The sequence below is a fragment of the Mauremys mutica genome, chromosome 1, assembly GCF_020497125.1.
Source record: "Mauremys mutica isolate MM-2020 ecotype Southern chromosome 1, ASM2049712v1, whole genome shotgun sequence".
In the NCBI taxonomy this organism is placed as follows: Eukaryota; Metazoa; Chordata; order Testudines; family Geoemydidae; genus Mauremys; species Mauremys mutica.
In genome coordinates this window covers 92,598,655-92,625,596 of record NC_059072.1, presented here as the reverse complement: position 1 = coordinate 92,625,596, position 26,942 = coordinate 92,598,655, and the positions used below count along the sequence as shown (strand labels likewise).

Here is a 26,942-nt window from a genome sequence, read left to right as displayed (position 1 = left end):
GCATGTGCAGCACCCTCCCACCAGTACTGCCCCAGGCCCAGCAGGGGCCCAAGAGCCCAGGGAGGAGAAGGGGCCATGCCACTCGGGGAACCCACCTGCCTGCAGCGCACAGCAGCCAGAAACCACCAGGCCTGTCGCTGAGCCCCGCCCCTGGGGCTAGGGCCAGAGCAGAGCCACAGCACCTGAGGGCTCCCCACTCTGGCAGGAGCCCTCAGCTGGCAGCCAGAGGAGCAAGTGGGAGGGGGGGAAGAAGACAGCACAGGCCCACTGGCTGAGAGGAGCAGTGGGGAGGGGCTAGGTGGAGAGGAACAGTAGCCGCAGCGCAGGGCACCCTCTTTGGTAGGCCACTGCCTACGTCAAAGGCTGGCCCTGACTGCAAATGCCCTTGGGTATAATTACTTTGCTCATTTTATGTTACAGGTGGGAATGCAGTGCACATGGCAACAGTTCCTTCTAAAATTTTACCCTTAACAGGCTCTCTGACTTCAGGTGCAACTTCTAAGCATTTATTTAAGCCAACCCAAAGAGATTTCATTGTAACCCCCCTAACAGCCAGCAGCTCAGCAAAAGTGAGCAACACTAATGACTAGTTGAGGCTACACTGCATGTGCTTACAGCCCACAGGGATGCTTGCTCTTCTGCACAATCCATGAAAGGAAGCCATTAGTTGAGTTCTAAATAGCTTGAATATTTAATAGTCACAGCGCCAACATGGACCCTACCATGAAATTAAAATTCACATGCATCTATCTAATGCTTTTAACGTTTTAATGCCACTATAATGCTTAATGAAAAATGGAAATGTGTTAGGAACATTTTCAACAACTGGTTCATTTGCTCAATATATGCAGGGGGGGGGGGGGAGAGGAGTGACCATATTTGTTTTTGGTTTTTACTCACAAGGTTTTCAATTTATTAACCCTAAGAAGCCAATAAATGCTGGGATAGACACTTGTATTATTCTGAGATCTGCAACTAATACCCCTAAACAAGAGCTAAAGTTTGTCTGAAGGATGAGTGAGTTTTAAGTTCTGATACTTTGAACCATCTCAACCTGAAAAAAATACAATATATCATACTGTTGATGGTGTGTGGAATTTCTAGCTCTTGTGACTCAGACAGTTCTGGACTCTAAGGTACAGGTAAAATGTGATATTCCTGAATTCAAGAAAAAGCTATAGAACTACTCAGACTTCAACACACTCTCAATACATAAATAGGGATTTGATATTCAACTCAAAAGATTCCTGTTCTCACACACAGTTGAAAGGAATATTCAACCTGAAATAATCAGTTTGAAAAATTAATAGTTTTAAGGACTGCATCAGCCCCAGGCCTCTGTCAGTTTTTGTTGTCTTGCAACGTTTTGGGGGCTTTATTTCCCCCCCCCAATGTTTCTCTCCCATTTGAGACACCCAAATAGGGGAACCATGTGAAATGCTGTAGAATGTAAGTAGCATACTAAAAAAAAAATGTTTTTTTCATTTAGTCTTTTACATGTGATATCTCAAATGTTACCTATAATAGTGGGCAAAATAGTCTCAGAAAAGAGTGTGCTTTTTAAAACAGTGTATTTTTTACTTACTGCCAGATTTCAAATTAATAATGATTTCCTTCCTCTCTGAAGAAAATATCAGCAAGGACTTATTTTCTTCTACCCAAGTTCTTCTGGAACATCAAGAGGGAACTAGCTGCTGGAACCAAATGGGTGTGTTCCATAGACAGATTTTATCTGGATGGTAGAAGTCACTAGACTTTGGTAGACCTTATATTTCTGGTCTTCTGTTTCCAAATAATCAGCACTTGTATTTTCATTGGGAGAAGCACCTGTCTCAGATCCATGTTATTTCCAGCCAGAGCTACAGTGCACACATACTACAAATACCTTGCTATGTGGAGCATAGACTGATGGTTGCCGAGGAATAAATCTACATCTTGCAAGAGGTACTTTGGACACGTTGTGTTGCAAGCCACCACACACACTTTTGGACTGTAAAGTTGGATCGCTTGGGCTTTCTGACCCAGGAGGCTGACCTGTTCGGATGGTGCAGGACAGGTAACGTTCTGGCAGTAGGGCCTTGCCTGGAGACGTTTAACATGTGCTATACGGGGGGTGCCCCTTGCTGCTAGTTACTTTTGTGACTCTGAAGTACCGAGTTACATCGGGGGGGGGGGGGAGCGGACAGATTTTCTGAGCCAGACGGACAATTGTTGCAGCTACGCGGGACAGGACACGGGTCATCCCGCTGCCTGGTTTAGGCGCTAAGCTGAGCGCCCCGTGTGCGGAGGGAGCGGTGCCTCCGCCGCACGCCAGGCTACGCCATGGGCCGGGCAGCGCCCGACACTGGTCCGGGTCCAGACCCAGCCCGGACAGCGCTGATCGCGGTCCCGGCGCTCCCCGAACACGGCTCCGCACCCGGGCCAGGGTCCGCCCGGCCGCCCGCCGCGCCCTGCCCCCCCGCCCCGGGCACGCGGCGCCGACTCACCTCTCCACCCACTCGCGCAGGAAGCGCAGCTCCTCGCTGTGCAGCAGGCCCGGGCTCTCCTTGCAGAGCTTCACGAAGGCCCGCAGCTCGCTCACCTTCCGCGGATCCATGGCCGGCCGGGCCCCCTCCGCGCCCCGCGCAGCTCCGCCTCCGGGCTCCCGTCCCCTGCCGCTGCGGCCGCCCCACCCCGCGCGCAGGCCTGGCAGCGCCTCCGCCCCGCCCCGCGGCTCCGCCTCCGGGGTCCGCAGCCCCCCGCCCCTGCTGAAGCCCCGCCTCTCGGCCCCTCCGCTACGCGGCTGCCGGAACCTTCTAGAAGGCGAACGTGTATCTGTCCGTTACACGCCCTGCCTCCGCGCAACCTCTGTTACGTCATCAGCCGCCTCCTCGATTCACGGAAGACCCTGCACGGCGTTGGCCGGGCAACCCCTAGCACTCGCCTGACGCACCTACTTTATAGGCCGGCGGCGGTTTGTGTGGCCACCTAAGGCTTGGAACCCGCCGGGGAATGGGCGCTTGTAGATGACGTAATCAGCCAGTCTCGCCTGCTCAGAAGGCCCCGGAATGTGCAAGTGGTGTATGCGAGGCCGCTGGGGGCTGGGAGCGCTGCCATGCGTGGGGGCGGGGATGGCAGCCGCAGCAGAGCAGGGGATGTGGGGCGCTGGTTTCCGTGCAGAGCGAGGCGCCCTGCAGTAGCGCGGTCCCTGCGGGGGGCGCAGCCATGCTCTGGCTCCCAGCTCAGAGGCTTATCCCGGCTGTGAAGGGCTTGTGCAGCTTATCAGGTCAGAGACTTTAATTCCTTTTCATGGCGAATCTCTCCCCCTCCTGGGGGCCTGTCACTCACTGCTGCGAGGTGCCCCCCTTCCTCGCTCTATGGCCTGTGTCTGTCCTCCCACTTCCCCCACCTGTTCTACTCCATGCATTTAAGGACCCAGAGACTGTTTGGCCTTTCCACTGTATCTTTAATAACCCAGTTCAACACAGTTGATTGTTACGATAAAGTGTAAAATAGACACTTGAGGGGGAATCTAACTACAGTTGGCTGTGAGGCAGGGATCCTGTATATGTATATGTGTAGTGCTGTATAGAAATAATAATCACCAAATGTTCAAGATGTCATTAATGCACACGTTAATTCCCTTTTTGTGACAAATAATGTGAGTCAAATATCTGTTTTCTTTTTATTGGTAAAATTGATGTTAAGGGAAATACATGTACCTCACTCCTGCTTTCAACGTTGAAAATTCCAAGGTTTGTAAAACTAGGATATCCACTGCAATACAAAACAAAGTGTTGCTGAAAGCTTTTTAAAAATGTGTTTTACTTCCCATTTTAGAGGACGGTTAAAACCAAGTATCAGTTTTTGGCATACTCCTGCAGCTGCACAGAGATGCTTGAGGGATCCGGGCCTTACTTATACAGCGCATGCATAAAAGGTGTCAGCACATTACAAACATTAAAAGGCTGCTGGCAGGGCAAGAACATATTTTTGAAAAAATGTATTTAGTAACATAGATAAGAAAAGAACTTTAGTAAAACTGAAAGATTTTAAAAGTCAAATTTTTGTGTCCACCCTTTATGCTTTATATTTATGTACATTTAGGTCCAGATCCTCAAAGGTACTTAGGAGCCTAACTCCCATTGAAACCTTTGAGAATCTGGGCCTTTGTGCTTAGCTTGGAGAATGAATAAAGACTAGTTAGCTTTGCTTCCTGGTACTCCCACTTGCACAATGAAGCAGTATTTAGTTTGCAAAGACTGGAGGAATAAGCCCAATCAAAAAACCAAAAGCTTTTCTTCCAGGGTGCAGCGCAGTGTCAGAACAAGTAGGGACTAGCTTCCTTAGCCAAGCAGCACCGCTGGCGGACTTTTAATGGCCCAGTCAGCAGTGCTGACCAGAGCCGGTAACCCAGTGCCTTACACCCCGCGACCCAGTACTGCACTAGGGGGCTATTCCAGGATAGCTGTGTTGAGGTAGAATCTGTAGTGTAGACAAAGACCTCATCTATGCTATGGAGAGTATAGTGGTGTAGCTACAATGCTGTAGCTATGATGATATCACGCCATAGTGTAGACACAGCCTATTGTGAGGGAAGGGGTTAATCTCATTGCTGTAGGAACCCCTCACAAGCAATGGTAGTTAGGTTGATGGAAGCATTCTTCTGTTCACTTAGCTGCATCTACATGAGGGATTCGGTCAGCATAGCTGTGGTGCTTGGGTCTGGATTTTTCAGGCCCTCTGAGCGCCGTAGTTTTGTGAAACTAAATTTTAAGTGTAGACCAGGCCATAACCAGGTTCCTTAATACTACTCTAACGGTATAATAGGACCTTATAATGGGCACTGAGGGCATGTCTACACTAGAAACTTACATCCCCCTATGTTAGGTCGACTTACAACCACCAATCATTACTGCGGTAGTTCATGTCCACACTACCCTCCTTCTCTCAGTAGTGCACTTCCCCACCAGAAGCACTTCCCTGACTTAAGAGGGGCAGTGCAGGCAGCTCCCTGCTAGGAGCCTCTTTCCCCCTTCTCTCCCCCCACCCCCAGGCTCTCAGCTCCTTCCCTCCCCTCCCCCCCGGGCTCTCTGCTCCCTGCTGCTAGGATTCTGGCTGCCCCCCCGGGCTCCTGGCGGGGAGCTCTGCACCTGGAATCCAGGTGGCTCCTGGGCTCTCTGTGGGGAGCTGCCAGGTGGGGAGTCAGAAGCAGGGTGCATGCAACCTGGCTGCGAGTGGGGAGTCTGGGGGGCAACTGGCCTCTAGCTGGACCTCCCATATGCCCCATGGTGATAGCCCGGCTTTCTTGTCAATTTCACTGTTCCATGGAGTTGTAAAATTGACAAGAATGACAGCCAACAGTCAATATAAGTAACCCGCAGTGTCTGTGTAGATACTAACTAAGCCCTACGTCTCTCACGGAGGTGGAGTTATGATGTCTGTTTAGTAGGGCACTTAAATCTGCAGGAGCAAGGCTGTAGTGTAGACACTGACATAATTAGGTCATCGTAAGATGCCTTACCTCGACTCTGGTGTAGATCAAGCCAGAGTGATGTAAAGAATTAAGGTCAGAGGGTCTAGTTGCTGAGTGCAGGAGGTGACTGTGACTGGGGAGCTCAATTATTTAGTTAAGTCCCCACTAGCATTTGGCAGTCTTGTAGCCAGGCACCACAGTAGTTATTCGGTAGTGAAAGACTGTGATACAGACTTTCTAAAATAATTAAAAATTCAAATCTAGAAAGTTGTTTTGAGGATAAATAGATGATGAGGGATATTCAATGATATTAAAGTTATCTTGTTCCTTTCTCCCTATGCAGTTCCCCAACCTCTCTGCACACTGCTAGTTCTTATTGTAGTTGTCTGTTTTGCCAGTGTGACTGGCTCTTGAGATTGGGAATAGGCTATGGAGATGTTCACTTCTGAATGACTAGTTCCAGTTCAGTTTAGGATGATAGTAACTAACTTAGTTAAGTACTAACTGGAGACTCTGAGGCAGCCTCCATATGAATACGGCGATGACACTCACTGGCAGTCTCAGCACAAAGATTGATTGCAAAGGCCATAAAAACTGAATTACCCTTTCTCCCATAAGATGGGCCTTTGAGGACATGATCAAAGCATATTGGCAGGATGGTGGGGGAGGTTGGTTGACAGTGCTGGAGCTAGTGCAGTCTCTTTTTTCCATGGGTAAATTAAATATTTCATTTTTCCTGCATGCCCATCATGCACAGATAGAGGAGCTTAATCACACACAAACCAGCACAACTCTCCTCTTACAAGCATGCAGTCACTGGTTTGTCAATTCCAATGTACCTTAACTTTTTATGTAATTTATTCATCCTAGTCCATGCTTATAACTTTGCTATATTTATTTCATCTGTAAATCAATCATTATTTGAGTTTGTATTTTAATGGTTTTATAGTCAGCTATGCAAGTAACAAGTTGAAAGGTTAAGGAGAGTTATCATTGCAAGAAAAGTGGGATGAACAGTGCTAAGAGTGAGCTCTTTAGAGGGTATATAAATTTGCTGTATGATACCTGGAAAAGTCTTTCATCTTTATACCGGTGCATTTCTTTTTCTTTAGGCTGCAAGTCCTGTTTCCTTCGGAGATTTTCCATCCAGCCTGCCCAGCAGAGGAAGATTCCAAACAGGTACCTGGGCCAGCCCAGCTCCTTCACACATCCACACCTTCTCAAACCAGGTAAGGATCCTGAGCCATTGGTAGTTAACTAGTGGCACCCGGCGTTTCTCTGAGGAAGTACCTTAGTTGCCTGCATCATATAAACGGGTCTGTAGCTTGGCACTATCATTTATATTTACTTTATTCCAGTAATTTTATTCCTTGTGGAATTCTCTGTTCTGAGACAGCATCTGGTTCTGGAGAGAGGCTAAGTTCCTATACCCTAATCCATAGATTGCATCAGAAAGGAAAATAAGTCTGGAATGTGTCAATCTTCCTCTTGCCACAGACACAAGTACTATAGACCTTTTCTGTCAGTGGCACTTCCTTAGCTGGCTATCCTGCCAATATAATCTAATTCATTTTTAGAGTCCTTTGCACACTCTGTATCACAAAAATATTTCATAGACAATACTCTGTGAATCAAAGAGAAAAGGAAGGTTTTAAGAAGTGAGATTTAAAGAGGGGATATGGCTCAGAAGAAGGGGTTGGGAAGCAGAATTCCAGATAAACAGGACAGCACACATTTTAAAGAGCACTTTCCTCCTCTCCCCCAACTATAGAGGGGTGTGTAGAAGGAAGAAAGGAAGACACCGACATAGGTGACTCTAAACTTGGAGAAGTACAGTAGGGAACAGGAGAGCAGATTAAGTTGGTGCACCATTGTGAGGTCAGAAAGGTGTGCTGGAGATCAGTGAAAGTGAGTATGTCAAAGAAGTAAGGCATTAAGCAGATTTATAAGAGTAAAAATATATTTTTAATTTATTACAATCTAGAAAAGACATGATGTATAAAGCTAAGAATTCTGTTATTGGTTAACAGTTCCCTCATAATCAAGGCTGGTATTGGGGAAAAAATAAGTTTATCGAATAGTTAAGAATTCACAAAACTTACTAAAACAGCTAGGATTGTAAATGGGTATTGATTTATTTAAAATAATAATTGAATATTTTCAGTCATTCTGAAAGCCTAAAAATGAATAGTTAAGGCTAAAGGAGTTTACAAACTCCGTTGGTACAGCTGTAATGCCTGTGGAACTCCCAAATTGCATCAGCCACTACAAACAACTTTTAAATATCACCAAACTTGCAGTGACATGTATGAAGCCCACTGGAATGAGAGAGAGCATTCAGAATTTCAAAATTCCATAGTGGATCACTCCAGAATTAAGTATCTGACCATAAAAGAAATAGATCTGTGCACGTTACCTCTTCTAGGAATAGAAGAGAATAAAACCAATGTGAAGTTTCTTAGACCAAAGAGGTTTTAAGATATGTTTTTTTTCCCCTAAAACTTAGAATTTAATGAAAGTGAAACACTAATTTTTCAAAGTCCGTTTCCTCAGAAAAATTATTTCCCCCAAATTCTCCTCTGGCTAGAAACCACAAATGCAATATTTTTTTTTAAAAAGCAGTTGTTGAAGGAGACTACCAAGTGAGCTAATACCTCACAATGAGTTGCAATTATTCCATAGTGTAGCAAACAGGAAAAGAAGTATGAGAATAGACATTAGAATATGAAATATATATAAAAAAAAAATAGGAAGGACATTAGCCAAAGTACCCTTTAAGACTTGCATAATATTAGTTTAAATCATAGTTAAACTAGTCTCTGGTATTTTTAAAATACTTAGGCTGTTCTTGTGTCCTCTGGTTTCAGGTTTCAGTGACAGTCTCTTGTTCTGTGTAGAGTACTTCTTATTCTTTGCTAGTGAAGCATGGTAAAATGTGAAGTTCTGAGAGAGAATTTGTATCCTTGGCATCATTGGAAGTGTAGCTCCTTTTCATGTTCAACAGATCCCACCTTATTAATCATTGGGAGAAATTAGGTCTTTTATGGAGGAGTTTTCTTTGCTCAGTCAAACACTCTGACATCATCCTGGAAGGCTTGGCTTGTTTCTAAATTGAGCCCCTTGATTGGTTAAATATTCAAGGACAATCTCTCTGTCTCTGATTGATCTCATGTGGTACCTGTAAAACTGACTTTGCCTTTTACACTTTAGAACTAATATATGACTTCACATGGCACCAGAACGTCTGTCCAAATACAACCTTATCTGATGAAATTAACACTAGACTTAGCACCATAGTGTTCTGTTCAATGTCCAGATGCCATAAAAGCTGGTGGTTTCCAACAGGGTTAAAGTTTAGCTTGCTTTGCCACCACTTTTCCCCCTCCCCTGCCCCGTAGTTGTTGTCTGCCTTTAGTTTGCTCCCAGAATGCTTTGGGTTTTTGTCTAAGGCTGCTTGATCAAAACCTTTGCCCAGAAGTTTAGGGCAGTAAAGTTAATTGGTTTAAAACAGTCTTTTTCCCTGCACAGTGTAGGAACAGAGTGAACCAAGGATGTGGATATCTGAGGTCAAAGAGGCAGTGGAAAGTGGGTTCTGAGGTCAGAATGATCAGAGGAATGGAAAAGCAGTGGAGTGGGGTGTATGAGGTTAGCGAGATAGCATGGAGTTTTAAGGAGAGCCCTGAACAGGAGCGGGTGATGGTGATTATGAGATCAGAATGTTACTTCATCCATTTTGTTTTTCATTCATAGGGGAGGTAACACCAGGATTGTCACAGGTGGAATATGCTCTACGCCGACACAAGCTAATGACTTTGATCAACAAAGAGGCGCAAGAATGGGGTGGGGTGGACCACACAGTGATTCTGCTATCCAACCCCACCTACTACATGAGCAACGACATCCCATACACCTTCCACCAGGACACCAACTTCCTGTACCTTTGTGGCTTCCAGGAGCCTGACAGCATCCTGGTGCTGCAGAGTTTGCCTGGCAAGGCACTGCCATCCCACAAGGCCATGCTATTTGTACCACGGCGAGATCCAAGCCGAGAGCTCTGGGATGGGCCACGATCGGGCACAGATGGGGCAGTAGCTTTGACAGGAGTGGATGAAGCTTACCCCATAGAGGAGATTAGACACCTGGTGACCAAACTGAAAGGTAATGGAAACGAGATGAGATGGAACCCAGGTTATAGGGACTGGATGACACAAGATTGGGAAGCGTTCTCTGTCACTGGTTCCCACCCGACCCCGTATTGGAAGGCACATGACACTGGGAATGGGAAGAGATTTTCACGTCTAAGCTACTGGTTGTAATCTGGCCCCAGTTCAGTAGTGACAGAAAAAAACCCTGTGTATGTGGATTTTTAATGGCTTGTGGGTTAGTGGTCTGTATCCAGGTACTAATGAACTGATATCACTGAACACAAAAGGGGCTCTAATTGGTCCTTTGTTGTCAGTGTCATGAGAAATTAAGTAATCGTTGGGCCAGAGAGACTGACCTTCCTCCTCTCCCCTTAACATGGCCCTTCCATGTTACAGGGGCGGTACGTTAGCACAGACGTTGCCTGTGGGATGCTTGCACTGCTGCTGCTGCCCATACTGTATTGGTCTTTTACTAGAGGACTCAAGTCTCTAAAGGCTCTCAGCCCAGCATCTTCACCTGCATTAAATTCACTTTAAAAACCATATGGGGTGATACACAAACCCACTTTCACAACTCTTCATTTCCTGGGTTGTGTGTGGTATATTTGCTGCATCATACCAGATTCTATTACACAGTGACGCTTATAAAAGATCACTCTTGTTAGACAACCTCCTGTCTTAACCTCCCCAAAATGTGCCCAAATAGATTAAGTATAATTCTGCTCCATCTTTCTGAGATCATTGGTTCTCATTGGGGGGTCCGTGGCCCCCTGGCAGTCCGTGAGCCCTTTCAGGGGACTGCGGGGCCCCATGGCTGAAACCCAGTGCCCTGATTCCCGGCGCCTCCCCCCCCGGGCCTGAAGCCAGGAGTGGTGGGGTTGTAGCTGGGAGCTCCACAGCAGGGCTGAAGCCCTAAGCTCTCTTCCTCCCTTGGCTGAATCTGGGAGCAGTGGGGCTTCAGCACTGTAGGCAAATGTAGGCAAAAGCCCTGAGCCCATGGGCAGAGTTGGGAGGGCACAAGGTTGTTGCCCTCCCAAGCTGCAGTGCCTTACCCAGAGTGGGGCGCGCACACACACACTTCCTCCCCTACCCCAGCCCTCCTCAGGCCCTGCCTTCTGGCCAGGTAGCAGGCGGGAAGCTGGAGCCAGGCAGTGTGGGGCAGCTGCTCTCTAGCTGGTGGTGGCATGGAGCAGGCAGCTGTGGTATTTCCCCTTCTGCTGCTGGTGCCTGGGGTTGCGGCTGCTCCTCAGCTCCCAGCCCCCTTTGACTGCTCATGTAGCTGGTGAGAGCCGCTGGGATCTGGGGGGCCGGGTCTGGGGGGCCAGCAGAGCCCTCAGGGAGCAGCCACTGCAGGGGGAGCAGCTAACGCAGGGAGCACCCTCCTGGTACACAGCCCCTAGCTATCCTTGTGCCTGTACCCTGAGCTACCCCCTGCCTGCACATAATCCCTAGCTACCCCCTGCCTGCACTCTGAGCTACTGCCCCACCCTACCCCCTTCCCAGCAACCTGAGCTATTCTCCTACCCACCTATAGTCCGTAGCTACCCCCTACCTGCACCCTTAGCTACCTCCTGTCTGTACACAGCCCCTGGCTGCCCCTTGCCTGCACTCTGAGCTACGCCCTGCCTGAACCCTGAGCGGCTTTCAAACTTTGAGCTGAGTTCCCCCTTTGATTTATATTTTTTGGTTGTGTCCCCTCCACATCCCAGACAGGTGGGTGCCCTGCTGAGGTGAGTCAGGAAGTGGAGGTGGTGCTTCCTCCCTGGACCCTGCTATGCGGAGATGGCCCAAGCCCCACCAGCCCTTGCCCCTCCAAAATAGAAGTCACACTATGCCTTTGCCCAATGATCCTACCCCTGGCCTGGAGCCCCAAGTCCTCCCCGCTGGGCCCTGGAGTTTTTATAGCATGTTGAGGACGGGCCTCAGAAAGAAAAAGGTTGAAAACCCCTGTATTAGATGACTATCTCTGTTAAGCAAATGGTTTTTGTTAGTGTCTTCTGGGGTCTCCATAGAAATGTTTTGATGAAGGTAAGGGGTGTTCCATCCCTATCTTAACCTCTCCTCTTTCTTTTTCTCTGTCTATATCATTATGTTTAAAAAACCATGAAAAAACCTGGGTGCTGCTGATCCCAATGTTCTAGGCAGATTTCAATGTGGATAATTACATTCTTCCTGAGGAACTTCACTTCAGTGGAAGGCTGGAGACGGGGCATTTCCAAACAATCCATCCCAAAACATAATTGCTATTGACTGCTGCCCCAGCTAGTGATGGACAAGAGGTGGATTTGTCTTATGGGTTTTCCTTTGTGATCAAACAGGGCATCTAAGCTCAGGAATCTAAATTCTCATTATGCAGTCTTGCAAGGTTATGTTTTTGTCATGAAACATTTCCCCCCAGTTTACTTTATCCCACTAGTGCAGCTTTCTCTCTGAAGACGAAATGCATATGGGGAAAATAACGTAATATTTATAGACATGGATATTTACTTATTGAGTAAATCTTTTAAATTCATAAACTATTATTAAATCTACAAAATCCAGATAGACTTGATTACTTGCATGTTACTAACCTGCTAAGATATAAAGAGATCTTTAATACCGTGTTACACTGAGGTCACATGTCAAGTATGAGGCCATATTACAAATCTAGGGGAAATTACCTCTCAGATGACATGTCACATCTTCAGCTTTTTCTAGTCTAGGAGGAGTTCACTCATACAGTGACCACAAAACATCTTTAATCTTAGTCTGTGTCTGTTTTGTGTGTCTCAGGTGACTCAAACATGGTTTGGTATGATTCTGAAAAGCCAGTGCACACACAGCTCCACTCTGACTACCTGCAGCCTCTGGCCGAGATCAAAGCTGGGAGCAAAAACCGCGTCCGAGCTATTCATCACCTAGTACAACAACTCCGGCTGATCAAATCCCCTGCAGAGATCGAGAGGATGAAGGTTGCTGGAAGGGTGACATCACAGGTATGGGATGTGACCCCATCAAGTAAACAAAGGCAGCATTTCTTGAGTGTGGGGTAGAATGGACTGGTACACTCATGTAAAAGGAAACTGGGTCAAATTCAGCTGGGCTGGAGTGGTAACTTTAGTCTTGCCTGATCTCCCTTCGTGGAGGCACAATTTCTTGATCTCCCTGTTAACCATACTCTACTTCCCTCCCCCATATCACAAGGGGTATGAGGCCTGCTCTAGAACTGCTGGAGTGCTCAACCTTGACGTAATTCCAGTCAAGACAACCAAGGAGTTGTTACATGTTTGATGTCCTTTAAAAATGGTATCCACTCCAGAACAAGGATATTTTCTTGTGCTCCCAACGTCTCCCCTGCTTCCTCATACTATTCTTTCCCCCTTCTTTTGCTATTTTCCTCTGGTTCCTGTATTACAGACCAGGGTGAGAAAGAGGGACTGTCCAGTTTTCTTTACATCCTTCATAACCTTGAATATTAATGTCAAGGAAAGTGAAGTCAAAGGAGACTCTTCCCTCCCCTTCAGATCCCATGCTAATGAAAGATCTATTTTGTTGTTTGACAGGCTTTTATAGAGACAATGTTTGCCAGCAAATTCCCAGTGGATGAAGCATTTCTGTATGCTAAGGTCAGTACCTTGTTGGGCTGTGGATGGTTCTGAGGAGGTAGGGCTGCGTATTGTTTATTTCTCAAGGAAGAGTAAAAGGATCTGAGAGCTGCCTGTGGCTGATAGGGGTGCAGAGCTGTGAGTAGAATCCAAGCCCCTTCTCGCCCAACTTTTCTGGTTCCTCTGACATGCCTATGATATTCCCCAACAGCTGCAGCTCTATCAAGTCTACGCCTTTGAATTATAGCAACAGAACAGCAGAATATGGGCAACCAGCAGGCTTTCAACCCGGGACCTTTGATACTAAAAGCTGGATTTTTTTTACCCATTGAGCTAAAGGAGTAACTCCCTAAGCTGATAGCTATAGTAAACTCTTAACATCTTATGTGGACTAACCACTAGAAAGTGACTGACACCGCAAGTGTGGGTTACACATCTTTCTCAGAAGGCTCTTTGTTTCAGTGCCTTTGCTTCAGAAGAGCAAGATGAGTGGGGTTGTATCTTCTGGAAGGGTTACTGCAAATCTAAAGGGTGCTTTAAAAAATACTTGTGTAAGGAAGTGCTGGACATTCTATAAACTGGATCATGCATTTTTCAGAACCTCCCATATGTTTCATAAAAATTGTCTCTGAAGCTATAGCAGCCTATCCCGTTCCTTTTAAAGTGCAACAAGTGCTGTAGGAGGGCAAAGAGTATTCCTGGGGGTGACTTTCTCACCTGGGGGGTTGGGGTGGAATGCTAGTCAGTGTGGTAGCGAGGGAAGCAGCAATAAGGGGGGGAAAGGACAAAAAGATTCAATGAATAAAGAAATAGAAACAAATAAAGGAGACAGAATGAGAGAAGAAACAAAACAAAATGAAAAATGGGGGCTGAATCCAGAGTCTGTGGTGTGTGCTGTAGAGAAGAGACCTCGCAGTGCATGTGGGTGTAGGTGAATTGGCAGTGTGCATGATGAGGAGAATGTCATAATACACTTCAAGTAATGTGAGACTGGAGGAAAGTCAGCATAAGCGGAAAATTGTTGGTGTGACAAACAGGGAATTCTGGGTTTATGTCTGAGGCTTTAGTGAAGATCCACAGGCTCTTCCATTCTCCCTTCCTTGTGCAAGGTATGAAAAGCAAATGATACATCACTGCCATCTGACTTTTGCCAATTTTGTGGAACTACTAATGGGGTTAGTACAGTATAGTACAGAGACAAGGCATAAGTGTTCTTTAAGGTATTGTTAACTATTAATGTCAGATATAATCTGTATCCTAATGATTGTAATATAGGGTATCACTAAGAGGGAAAGGTTAGAGAAGAGCCAGGAATGTGTAGGAGAAGGAGGGAGAGAGTTTTCTAGTGAGGAATAAGGCTTTCCCGTTTAGGATTTCATTGCTCTCCACACTGATGTACTTCCTGTTGTTGTTTCGGCTAAGAAATAAATTTATTTGCCTGTACAGCTCTCTTTTTGCATGTCTGGAGAGATTAATATTGGATGTATGCTACCCAGCAGTGCCAAGATCCAGCCTCCATGAACTTCTACTTTTACACTAGATTCAGTCCTGGGGGATTCTGAATATTTACACCCCCCGCCCCTTGCAAGATGTAGTGAATATCCAGTTTGTCCACTGGTAATGCCTTTTCTCTAGCGTTTGAACCCAGAATATACCCAAATAGCAAGTGATGTGATATTAAATCTTTTTACAGTTTAGTTTATTACCCCTTCTACATATGTACAAAATTAATCCCAAAATAATTACAATTACAAACTACCTGCACAGTTCTATGCAAAATTACAATGTCTTCTCCTCTGAAATAACCCTCTAACGTACAAACATGCAAAAAAATTAGACCTTTCCCTGAATGCTTCCCAAAAGGATTTTCAGAATACCTATACATTACAAATTGAGGACCAAATCCTGATTACTTTTCTCATCCAAATAGTCTTAGAGATTTTAGCAGGACTGCCTCTTTGAGCAAGACAAGCAGGATGTGGCCTTTGATGTCTGAGTTGAGAGGGGTCTGTCTGTGCTGATCAGTAGTACAGACTTCTCCTAGAGACGCTGATTTAATTTAAGATGCAATTTTAAAAACCACCCTCCACCCAGATCTGTACTATACAATTCGCTACCCAAAGCATTTATATTGTGGGTATCGTGGAGCATTTTGTCCCACACAAATTGGCAAATTTTAAAAGGTTTGGTAATGGTACTTTTTGTACTTGTATAGCTCTTATGTCTGAGTACATTAACTAAGTCAGACTCACTGTATTACCTGCTTCAGCATTGGAGGAAGGTGAGGAGCAGGGATTTCTTTCATCATTGTGGCACAATAGTTGGGCATAACCTGTCTGAATCTGCTGATGTCTTCTGCTCTGATGTAAGATAGGGCACTCTCTTAATCAGGTAGTGAAACAGGGTCACAAAAATAGATATTGATCTAAAAGTTAGCTGGTATTTTGGAATTAAAACACCTCCCAACGCTAGATAAAGAAGAACTTCAAAAATTTGTTAGTTGTATGGGAAGTGAGAGCAATGCTTTAAAATGCACAAATCCCTACAAAAATGTATTAAAACATCATTGCTGTAGCATTTACGAACTCAGACAGAGAGCTCTTCTATGAGACCAAACACTGGGTTCCAGACACTTCTGTGAAAAATGACTATTCTGCATCATCTTCTGCCATTCTGTGGAACTCTGGGCTGTTTTCATTCAGGAAATGCTGTTCTCGGTTTCATTTTCTTCTGGGTTACTGCCTTCTGCATAGACAGAGAGAATGGCCGTAGGGGCAGGAGCTATGGTTGCCCAGCACAGTTGTTTACTGTGCCAGAACTAATGGGGTTCTCTCTGAATTGATTGTTCCAGTTTGAATTTGAATGCCGGGCACGAGGGGCTGACATCTTGGCTTACCCACCTGTGGTCGCTGGTGGCAACAGGTCCAACACCTTGCACTATATAAAAAACAACCAGCTTATCAAGGTAAATCAAATGTCTTCCATGAGTTTTAACTCCAGTGTACTGATATTGTGTCCATTTACCAGCCCCTGACCATTGGTTACATGAGGTCCAGCTGTACCCTCGGTGCCTCTGTTGTGACAAGAAGTGCTGAAACAAATGGGGTGGAATGAAAGAATATTTACACAGCAATAGGAGATGAGAACCTAATATAGTTATCTGATGTTGGCAGTAAGGTCAACTTCAAATCCATCCTAACCTTTTCACTATCTATCTTTTAATGCACCCGTTGCTATATTTTCTAAAGGATGCTGAGCTTCTCTCATAGGATTGCAAATCTCCTGTATCATGCATTTCTGTAGTTCCTGTGCAGCAGTCTAGAATGCTGGGTGGGTTTCTGACATTGTAAAAGTGAGAGAGTAGCACCAGTCACACTGAAGACAAAGTTGTGGTAACAAGGATGCTAGGGCCTCTCCTCTCTTACCTGAATTCTTCAGTCTTGCTTTACTTTGGTGCACAGTAAGCTGCAGCAGCAAATTTCTGCTCTTTTTATGACAGAAAGAAGTCCAATTAAATCCATTTAGTGTGGCTGAGAAGGGAGGGGAAAATGTTTTGGGGTCTTTTTAACTTGCTGTTGGTGAATCTGTCTGCCTTGTTTTCCGGATGCCAAACCATTGACTCCTTCTCCAGCAATTCTGACAAAACAGTCTTAGCTTCACGCAACTCTCTGGAGGAGGTTACTACATTATTATACTATATCTAGGACTCACTTTTCAGTAGAGCCTATTATCTTGCCTCCTCATTTATGTAGGAGTGAGCTTCCTTCCTGGCTTAATCTTTTGTTGGAGAGAGTGCTAGTTGGGTCCTTGAAATGTTCTTCTCACACACATGCATCCATGATAAGACCAATCATTGTGGCAAAAAAGGCTTCTATTGTTACACTGCCAGTCAAGGTCAGGCTTGCGAGCATAACTCAAACAGCTTGTGATAAAATCAGTTCAGAGCATTTTTATTAGTTTTCTGAGGAACTGATTATCATGAGCATACAATCATTAGCAAGAACTTTGCTTTGCTTTTCCTCTGAGATGTACCTTTCTGCCAACTGGCATGACAGTGTGTCTAGTTTGGAAGACATCCCCAAGGAAAATCCTAACTTCTCTTGACACTTCCTTCTAGAGAACTTGCATTTCCTATGTGGAAATGTGATTGAATCACTCTAGAATTAAGTCCGCCATCTCACCTACAATTTTGGAGAAGGTTTTCCCTTACAACGGAGGAAGAAGGAGGTGGCAGTGTCAGGTAGCACTGTTAACACCTTGGCAATCACACATGCAAAGCATGCCATTCCCACCAATTCCCGGTGAACTCAAAAATTGCCACAAATAATGTTAAAGTGTGGGGGGCTGCTCCCAAGCTAGACTCCACAGTGACCTCTTGTTCCAGAGAAACTTCCCTTCCCATAGAATGAAAATTGAGTCCATAAAAATATCCTATCATCTCAGACTGCTAGGTTCTCTTTTTAGTGTTTTGGAGTTACTTCACAGAATAATTAAGTAGAGTTGTCACTGTCTCAGTCTCTACAGGAACAGGATGTTTGACATAGACTGTCAGAGGGTGGCCCTGCCTGGAACATCCTCCAGCAGCCAAACAGGTGCACCTGCCTCAGTTTTCCCTCTTCAGAATCCTCAATAACTCTGCCATGAATCTCTCGCCTCATTCTCCTCCTCCTTGGGGCTGGCTTATTACAAAAATAGTGCAAATAGTCCAAAACAAAAGTCCCAAAACATCATCCATTTCTCACATGGCATGTATATCATCCTTCAAATCCCAAGCTCTTCTTCAATCCTCTACTGTCCTTTTACGAGGACAGCCACCCACTTTTCCCAGTGGGAATTCCCACATCCTCTCTACTAGGAGTTCATCCTTACCAGAGGAACATCCCTGACTCCCTCTGGTTCCAGCTGTTCAGTGTGGAGACATTTGTGGGTGAGCCCACCAGTGCTCCCCAGCCTTTAGTTGTCTCTGGCCCTCTCCTTCTCTCCAGGTTAAAAGTCAGCAGACAACTCCCTCTGCTGCTTTCAGCCCTGTGACCCTGGATCTCTAGCTTGGGGAGGTCAGCCAGCAAACCCTTCTTGCTGCTCTTCTGGCTTCAGCCTTCCCCCAGGAGCCTCCTACAGTTTCCTCCAGGGACCTCTTGCTGTTCTGACCTGCCAAGCTCTCCCTCCCAGGCAGCTCTCGCCTGCCTCGTTTCCTGACTGACTCTTCCACCCTCTCAGTTTCTCCCTATTGATATGGCCGAGGTACCTTCTCTTAATCCCAATAGGGAAGCAGCAGATGAGTCACAGGGCTTAAAGGGCCAGTGTCACCCTTTGACAGTGACATTTATGAGAGATTCAAACCCTGATCTTGAGTGTCTTCAGGAAAAAAAATTCTCTGTCATTTACGCAGTTTATTTTATTATTCCCAAGAAAACAAGCAGGGGATCATCCCACATTGAACTAAAATAATTTAACCAATTGCTTACAGGAGGTTTAAAATGGAGTCCAAATGGAAAGTCAGACTAGCAGTGAGTCCAAACTACTAATGTAAATGTTCATAATATTTATCTACCTATACTGATAGCAGCTAACCACCAGGAATATCTAAGATTCTGCCTCATGGATTTCCCCCCCAGTGCAGAGAACTACACCCTCCCATTGACTGTGAGATCAGTGGTCGGGGGGCCAAGTTCTGTGCTGGCTACCATGCTGTGGAATGCCAGTAAAATCACTGGGATGGCACTTATGTAAGTCAGTACGCAATTTGGCCCAAAGTTTTTACAGAACTGACTGCATGGTTGGCAGCCCGTTTAAGGAAGGGGAGGGCATGGCAGTTTCTCCAATACTTGGACCCTGAGCTTGCACATGGTCACTTTCTGTGGGAGACACAGAGAGCTATTTGATGGGCACTGGAGCCATTTGGCTGAATTTGACTAAAGTGAATAGAAGGTAAAGTGGATGTGAATGTGTCCTAACGTCTCGGCTTCCCATGACGTGATGTACCTCAGAATCTCTCTCTGCACTGCTGTGGGCAGTCCCCGTCCCAGGAGAGAGCAGTGAAGATAAAAGAAATGGTTTTAAGGTTTCAGTCCCAAAACGCTGTCCTGTCCAAGAGGGAGTACACCTGTTGAGTCTCCTGATATCCTGTAACAAAGATGATTCCCTGGGCTAGATCTCTTCAGCTGTCCCTTTTCCTCTCTGGAGCCCATGCACGAGAGGCACTGGACAAATCCTTTCTCATCTCCTTTGTAAAACCCTTTCAGTCCTGATTATTATCACAGAATTCCTGTTAAAAGAGATCTCTCAATTGGAGACTGTCCGATGTAAAGTGATGACCACAGACGCCAGCCTGTTTGGATAAAGGTGGCTCCTTCCGGGTGCAGAATAGTTCAGGGGAATGGAGCTCAGGCTTTCTAGGTATTGGCACCATTCAAGACTACCTGGCAGGGTAACTCAACAATTCAGCCATTGTTGCGTATCTGAACATGGGGGACCTGAAATGCTTTTCTGTGAGAGGAGTCCAGTCTCCACTCCATCTTTGCGGAAAAGAATCCCCTCGTCCCAGGGGTCAGCCTCTCACAGAGAGAGCCCCTTTCACAGAGGAAGCTTAGCAGCTGGCCTGAGCCATGGTATATTTCTTTTTCTTCTCCAGGATGGAGAAATGGTCTTACTGGATGGTGGATGTGAGTCTTCCTGCTACGTAAGTGACATCACTCGTACCTGGCCCATCAATGGCAGGTAGGATGCCCACAGATGGAAATGTGCTATGCGTTATCTCTGAGAGAGTGTGAGGATTGTGGTTGAGTATGAGCATAGGTAAATTAATCTGTGATTAGCCATAAGCGTGTGTGCACGTTGTCTGTCTATGTAAGTATTTTAGTGTATCCATCACTGTGGTATCTCAGAGTAACCAAAATTACATAAAACAAACATTCATGGTGAGGACCTGTATTCCTCAGTCTTTCCTTATCAGTCACTGTAAGAATGTACATGGTTATTGTTAGTTTTTTTATTTCCCCCCCTTAGTGCATCTACCAAGACAAATCTAAGGTTACAGAGATGGGTCTTGCCTTTCCTTGTGCAGGGGCTGACTCTGGGCATGTGAGTGAGGCATAAGGGAGCAGGTGTTTAGTCCACGCGTGAGTGGCTGCCTGTCTAAGGTCAGGAACGTTCCATTAAATGTCCCTGTGATGCTTGAGTTGGTTCCGGTGTCTCTTTGCTCACGTCCTTCCCTTGAAACTGCAGCTTTGCCCTACTCGGCTTCAGGCCAAGGATTCTGACCAAGAGTCCCCTCTCCACAGCGGGGAAGGAGGTGACCTCAGTAGTACTGTGTGAGCCCTTTCATATTGACAGCCATTGTGTTCTCTTCTCAGTGCTTCAGCACTGAGCTGTGCCTGACTCAGAACTGCACCTGACCTGGGAACTTCCCATTTGAGATGTGACCTCCTTCACTTTCCCCGGGCTTTCAGGTTCACTGATCCCCAAGCAGAGCTGTACCAGGCTGTCCTGGAGATCCAGAAGTCCTGCCTGAGCCTCTGCTCTCCAGGTGTGAGCCTGGAGAACATCTACAGCCTCATGCTGAGCCTTATGGGACAGAAGCTGAAAGAGCTGGGGATCCTAAAGAAAAGCACCACTGAGAACCACTTCTTCAAGGTACTTTAATTCTCTTCACCCTGGGATCCACAAACCAGATCTGGTCCTTATCTCCTTGCAGGAAAGACCACCTGTATGGCAATCCATGCGCAAGCTCTGGCAACCTGGGTTCGGGGCTCACTTAGATATGGCTATCTCAGTTGTTACAGCCCTGAAGGAACATGTCCAATAAAAATGTGAAGCAAGGTGAGGCGATGCCTGTTTCTCTCAGCAGGTGGCAGCACAGCCAGATCAGATTGCATCAGCAGTTCTCAAGAAATGTAAAGGGGATGGGGTGGGGAACAGGAGGTTGGATTAGATATTTTGATTCCTCCTTACAATGAGATCCTTAGGTGGGGGAGGAGATTAGGGTGGTGCAGTGGGGTTAAGCACTGTAGGGAGGGATGAAGTGAAACCTGTGCAGCATTCTAAGCCTAGTTCTTGGAGAACATTTTATCCACATCACAAAATCACTGCACAGTTTGCTGCAAATTGGCAGGCTCTGTTAATGAGAGTGGTCCAGGCCTGGAGTATCCAAGGGATGCGGAAGGTCAGAGCGGAACTATATTGGCGGAGCTGTTTGGGGGGCCCTAAGACTGAAGTATGTGGTGTGTGCGGGCCAGGAGTGAAGAGATTTGGCTACTCTATTGAGGACAGACAGCAGTGAAGCTGCCTGCTGTAGGCTTGGCTCAAGCCAGTGATCATTTGTTTTCATGAGCACCCAGTTCCCCTGCAAGCTAACATGAAATGGAGGAAAGCCCCCAGTGATCTTTTGGCATGAGATTGATGAGCACAGACCCTATGACAAGCACAAGCCATCCTGTTCCTCCCACCCTCCCTCTCTTTTCTTCATGATAACAGTCTTCAAGGATGTAAAAGGTTGTTATAAAGAGGAAGGTGATAAATTCTTCTCTTTAGCCACTGAGGACAGGACAAGAAGTCCTTAAATTGAAGTAGGGGAAATTCAGGTTAGACATAAGAGAACTTTCCTAACTGTAAGGATATCTAAGCACTGGAACAAATTACCAAGGGAGGTTGTGAAATCTCTGTCACTGGAGGTTTTTAAGAACAGGTTAGACAAACACCTATTTGTCTAGAATAGAAAATACTTAGTCCTGCCTCAGTACAGGGGACTGGACTAGATAACTTATTGAGGTCCCTTCCAGTCCTACATTTCTATGATTGGGATGGAGGATCAGGGATGGAGGATGGGATGGAGGATCAGGGGCCAGGTTCAGTGGCTGTAGTAACAGTGTCTTCCTTCCTGCTAGGTTGTTCGGAAGTACTGCCCGCATCATGTGGGCCATTACCTGGGTATGGATGTTCATGACACACCAGACATGTCCCGATCGCTCCCACTCCAGCCGGGCATGGTGATAACCATCGAGCCAGGTAAAGGGACATACTTTCAACCCTGATTCTGTAACAAGTCACACTGATGATGATATAATATACTTTTACATAGCTCCCTGCACATTCAGACCAAAATGCTTGAGGTGCTTTGCAATGGAGTTAAACACATAGTGTACTAAGAAAGCACAGGGAATTATTACCCTCCCAGCATATAACCAGAACTAGCCAGTTGCAAGAGTGAGCTCTCAATGCGTGTTCCTTAATTTTTACAAAGTAAGCATTCTACTGGGATGCTTTCCTTCAGATCGTTACAGTTGGGCTTGCAGCCCTCAAATAGAAACTGGTCTCTGACACTGACTTTCTTTTCTCTGCCCTTCTCCCCCATTGCCCAGAGCACTGTCAGTGTCTCTTCTCATATAGGCAGCACTGACATCGAGAAATGCAGAAAGTCTGAATGGAAGCGTTAGGGTTTATATTTTTATACAGGGGGTCTGTACGCAGCGGGGAAGTGCTCTCAAACCTCCCCTTCCGCTAGAAGCTGCCCCAAACAGAGGTGAATGAGAGAAACTTTCCTTGACAAAGCTCTTCCAGTTTGACCCCCTCCAGTATTGCTCAGCACACAGCCCTGCCCTCGTCACCATGTGAGCCAGTGAAGGGGGGGAGCATTCTGTAGTGTCTTCTCATCCTGCTCTTCTGAGGGGTTTTATTCCCTCCTTTCCCTCAGGCATCTACATCCCCGAGGATGACATGGCCGCCCCAGAGAGGTTACGTGGCCTCGGTGTGCGCATCGAGGATGATGTTGTGGTGACGGAGGAAGCACCCCTGATCCTATCTGCAGACTGCCCCAAGGAGATCTATCATGTCGAGCAGATCTGTGGCCGCAGCCTGTGATTTCTCTCCTCTGCCTTATACACTCTGCTTGGGTTCCTCAGGAAACGTGCTCCCACACACACATGCAGTGATGTATATTTCTGTGAATGGACCTGGTTGTAGGGCAGTTGGGGAGGTGGGGGTTGGGATGGAAGTTGTTGCTGGTGTGGGGACTCTGTAGTTAGGACAGGAATTGGATAATTAATGGCTCAGGTAATGTCACTTTTAGAAAGTGAAGAAACCATTTATTTACATAGTTAACGTCTGTTCTAGGTAGCGCTGATTGAAAGATCTAGAATGCAGGAGGTGGATCCCTCCAATCCTGCTCTCATGCACATGATCTTTTTCAGTTCTGTCAGCAGGTCTTTGAACAGGGTGCAGCGGCTGAGGGCCAGGTCCCACACATTGCCCTTTGTTGTCAGTTTCACACCAGCCCAGTCAGACACCAATTTAAGTGAAAACGTTCAAAAGTTTGGAGAGCGGGCAAGTGGGTTGTTTTGGGCTTCTGTGGAGCAATGACATGAGGAGGTTGGGAGACTGGAGGGTCGGGTTGTGGGAAGTTTGTATCGATGTAGAAGGGTTTTGGTATCTAGGGAAGAGAATATGTTAGGCTCTCTTTCTAGGAGGTTTAAGAAAGATTGGCAATAGTAAGAAGGGGTCATCTGAAGGCATACCGCAGGGTTTGGTAGTTGGAAGGGGGACTGACTGGGTTCAGTGCACTTGGTACGTGTTTGGATTGCCCATTCATCCAGCCTTCTGGTCTCTTCCCCCCACCCATTCTTAGCTCCAGATTTCCACTCTACCTCCCTGCCACCCTACCCCCAATTCTTCTACCTGAGATCAACTTGACTGTACTGGTCTGCACTAATGAGCTGCTGTTTCTCTAGTTCAAATATGTGTACATTAGTGTACAATTGTGTCTGGGACAGTCAAAATCCCATCCAGTGCTTGAATAGCAGGTGCAGGCAACCACACCAATGCCCCTCAAGCAGTCCAGAATGTATTTTGTAACTTGTTAAGAGAGAGAAGAATAACCTCCAGTAGGGGGTTCCAGTAGTCTCCCCTTTGAAAGTTTTTTAACATATAGGGCACCTGCCTTTTGGTGATTTCCAAGTTTTTTTTTTGTTTTTTTTAAAAAGTCTTTGACGATATCTCTGAGCCAGGTATAAATGTGACCCCTTTCCTTCAAGGGTAGATGAATGAATTTGCAGGTTCTAGAAAAGAGGATGAATCCTAATTCTCTATTCCCTTCCAACATTCAGTCCATTTCAAACAGTGGTAAATGTATCTATAATACATATATACTGTGTTTGGTTATTTATTGGTCATATTTTGGCAAGTAGCTTTATATTTAATACATTGTGAAAAATATCACTTACTACAATGTATATCCCTTGTTTTATTTATACATTCTTTTGCTTCACTCCATTCTTTTTTCCTCTTCTAAGGTAGAGCTCCCTGTATTTTCTCCTCTGTTGTTTTCAGTGTATGTTGTTTCTTTTTTATTTTGTTCTCTCCTTTCCCTGTGCTTGCTTTCTGTCTTTCTTTCTTCTAAAATTTAACTTCCTAATCCCCAGGCTTCTCTTTTCTGATCTATTCCTCAGTCTCTCCACCAATTCAGATGGATGACTCTAGCAATTAACATATAGGAATAGGACTCCTGAATTCTGTTTCTGGCTCTCTGCTAATTTTGTCTGACCTTTGGCAAAACCTTTTATACCTCTCTGTGCTTCGTTTTCCTCTTCTGCAAAATTTGCTTACCTCTTTTAGGTGGGTGTTGCAAGTCTTGCTTAATTAGGGCCAAATTGTGCACCCTCCTACCTGACCTGTTCAAAAAAAAAAAAATGGCAAGGGAAAAAAGGTGAGGCTTTTAGTGAGTTTTACAGATCAGTCTATGCCTATTTAAAAGAATCTGCTATATTTTGATTGTGATAATTTTGTTAGATCACAGCTACTACAGTGACAAGTACAATATAAATTGTTAGAAAGAAGGCGCACTAAAGATATATGGAGATGCATAACATTGCTGCTAATGTGCTAACTGATAATCATTTAGCCTGTACTCTAAATCTGTTACACATAACATTGTTATTCCAAACATGCCTTTGGTGCTGTGCCAACCAATACCTATAGTACTAACTTTGGACTTTGAATCTACGTGACTAGCTGTGAATAGCATTCACCTGTAGAGCTGTATTTTCCCATGTACCTAACTGCAGAGTTGATGATTCTGTATCTATCTGTAAATAAAACTTTGAAATACAAAGTTATTTTTGAAAAAAGGATAATTTGTATTAAGTCGTTTCTCTGACCATGAAGTTACATAAGATCTAAGAACTTCCAGTAAGAACTTCCTTTTTCAGGGAGATATAAGTCAGCTGGAAATTAACTCAGAATGAATTAACGTTGTTGTTGTTTTCTGTTACTGTAGCACCTATGAGTCCTAGTCTTGGACCAGGATCCCATTATGCTACTGGCTGTACAAACACAGTACAAAAAGATGGCCCCTGGCCCAGGGATTTATAATCCCTGTAAGACAAGAGACAACAGATGGATACTGACAGACAAGGGAATACAAATAAACAATAACCCAGCATTGCTCAGCATGATAGGCAGTGGTCTTTTATTGAATATTTTTGAATGGAGGCACATAGTAAATAGTTATCCAAGTAAATGGAGTATGATTTTCCTTACAGAGGTGGGTCCTGGGAATGTTGGAGTTTAATTTATGTTTTGGTACAGAATCTAAATTGTTCATAGTTCTACTGAGTGAAGAGTAATGGATCGCCTGGAGCAGGGGTGGGCAAACTTTTTGGCTCGAGGGCCACATCTGGATATGGAAATTGTGTGGCGGGCCATGAATGCTCATGAAATTGGGGGTTAGGGTGCAGGAGCAGGTGAGGGCTCCGGCTGGAGGTGTGGGGTGGGGCTGGGGATGAGGGGTTTGGGGGTACAGGAAGGTGTTCCAGACTGGGACTGAGGGTTTCAGAGGGTGGGAGGGGGATCAGGGCTGAGGCAGGGGGTCAGGGTATGGGTGGGGGCATGTACCTCAAGCAGCTCCCAGAAGTAGCAGCATGGTCCCCTCTCCGGCTCCTATGTGGAGGTGCGGCCAGGAGGCTCTGCTGTGTGCTGCCACATCAGCAGGTGCTTCCCCTGCAGCTCCCATTGTCTGCGGTTCTTGGCCAATGGGAGCAGTGGGGGCTGTGCTTCGGGTGGGGGCAGCTTGCAGAGTCCCCTGGCTGCCCCTATGTGTAGGAGCTGGAGAGGAGACATGCTGCTGCTTCTGGGAGCCGAGTGAAGCCCCCGACCCCACTCCCCGGCAGGAGCTCGAGGACTGGATGAAAACGTCTGGAGGGCTGGATGCGGCCCTCGGGATGTAGTTTGCCCACCCCTGTCCTAGACCTGTGTCTCCTCAAGACAGTTGTAAGATTGTCAGATTCAAGTTGATTTGCTCTGGATTCTATATTTCTTCCATTTTGTTTAGCCATTTCTTCAGTATAGGAATTTCTTTAGGAGCCATAGCCCAATAGTGCATTTGTATGTGGCTGCAGTTAATTTTTTGAATAAGTTGCTCGTCGTCGTTCTGAATGATTAAGGAGGGTGTAACCCCCAGAACAGTGGTTCTCAACCAGGGGTATGTAACCGGTCGGACTCACCCCTGCGGCGCCTCCTGCTGGTGACTCCGGGGGATTAGCTCTCTTTCAGCCCGGGGCACCCTCTGCAGGCCGGTGATCCCCCTTTTTCCTATCGGCCCCGTGTCCCTCCCAGGACCCGGTGCCCCTTTAACTATAATTGGGTCTCCCCCTCCCAGGGGAACCCCCACCCTACTATCTCCACTTTGCCTCAGTAGTGGCCACTGACAGTCATGGTCTAGCCCCACACCCTGGGGCAGACTGCAGTATCAGCCCACTCATCACAGGCAAA

General features: G+C 46.0%; 2 protein-coding genes across 5 annotated transcripts in view; one reads left to right on the top strand and one right to left on the bottom strand.

The window, feature by feature from the left end:
* The window catches only part of ST13 (ST13 Hsp70 interacting protein), a 29,919-nt gene extending 27,254 nt beyond the window's left edge, over positions 1–2,665 (bottom strand). Inside the window, exon 1 of one of the 2 annotated variants that reach the window (XM_044984455.1) lies at positions 2,487–2,665. In XM_044984455.1, the coding sequence (XP_044840390.1) occupies positions 2,487–2,596 (110 nt within the window). In that variant the 5' untranslated portion in view covers positions 2,597–2,665. Of the gene's footprint in view, positions 1–1,885; positions 2,002–2,486 lie in introns of those variants that run through there. The other variant, XM_044984461.1, reaches the window with a different exon arrangement.
* Positions 2,666–2,896: 231 nt separating this feature from the next.
* Positions 2,897–25,303, top strand: XPNPEP3 (X-prolyl aminopeptidase 3). Of its 3 annotated transcripts, none has more exons than XM_044984431.1 (10): positions 2,897–3,265; positions 6,568–6,684; positions 9,206–9,613; positions 12,373–12,575; positions 13,143–13,205; positions 16,036–16,149; positions 19,816–19,901; positions 20,633–20,816; positions 22,067–22,187; positions 22,873–25,303. In XM_044984431.1, the coding sequence occupies exons 1-10, from the start codon at positions 3,205–3,207 to the stop codon at positions 23,037–23,039; spliced, it is 1,524 nt and encodes a 507-aa protein (XP_044840366.1). In that variant the 5' UTR covers positions 2,897–3,204; the 3' UTR covers positions 23,040–25,303. The 3 variants fall into 3 exon arrangements, with proteins under 3 accessions (XP_044840366.1, XP_044840374.1, XP_044840382.1); XM_044984439.1 differs by lacking the exon at positions 2,897–3,265 and adding an exon at positions 3,648–3,919; XM_044984447.1 differs by lacking the exon at positions 2,897–3,265 and adding an exon at positions 7,227–7,363.
* Positions 25,304–26,942: the final 1,639 nt, after the last annotated feature.

Bases quoted from the DNA above. Each gene is read 5' to 3' on its own strand.
- XPNPEP3 (XM_044984431.1), top strand. From the start codon at position 3,205: ATGCTCTGGCTCCCAGCTCAGAGGCTTATCCCGGCTGTGAAGGGCTTG. The intron at 9,614-12,372 runs GTAATGGAAACG...TGTGTGTCTCAG, and splicing joins CCTGGTGACCAAACTGAAAG to GTGACTCAAACATGGTTTGG. The intron at 20,817-22,066 runs GTACTTTAATTC...CCTTCCTGCTAG, and splicing joins CTGAGAACCACTTCTTCAAG to GTTGTTCGGAAGTACTGCCC.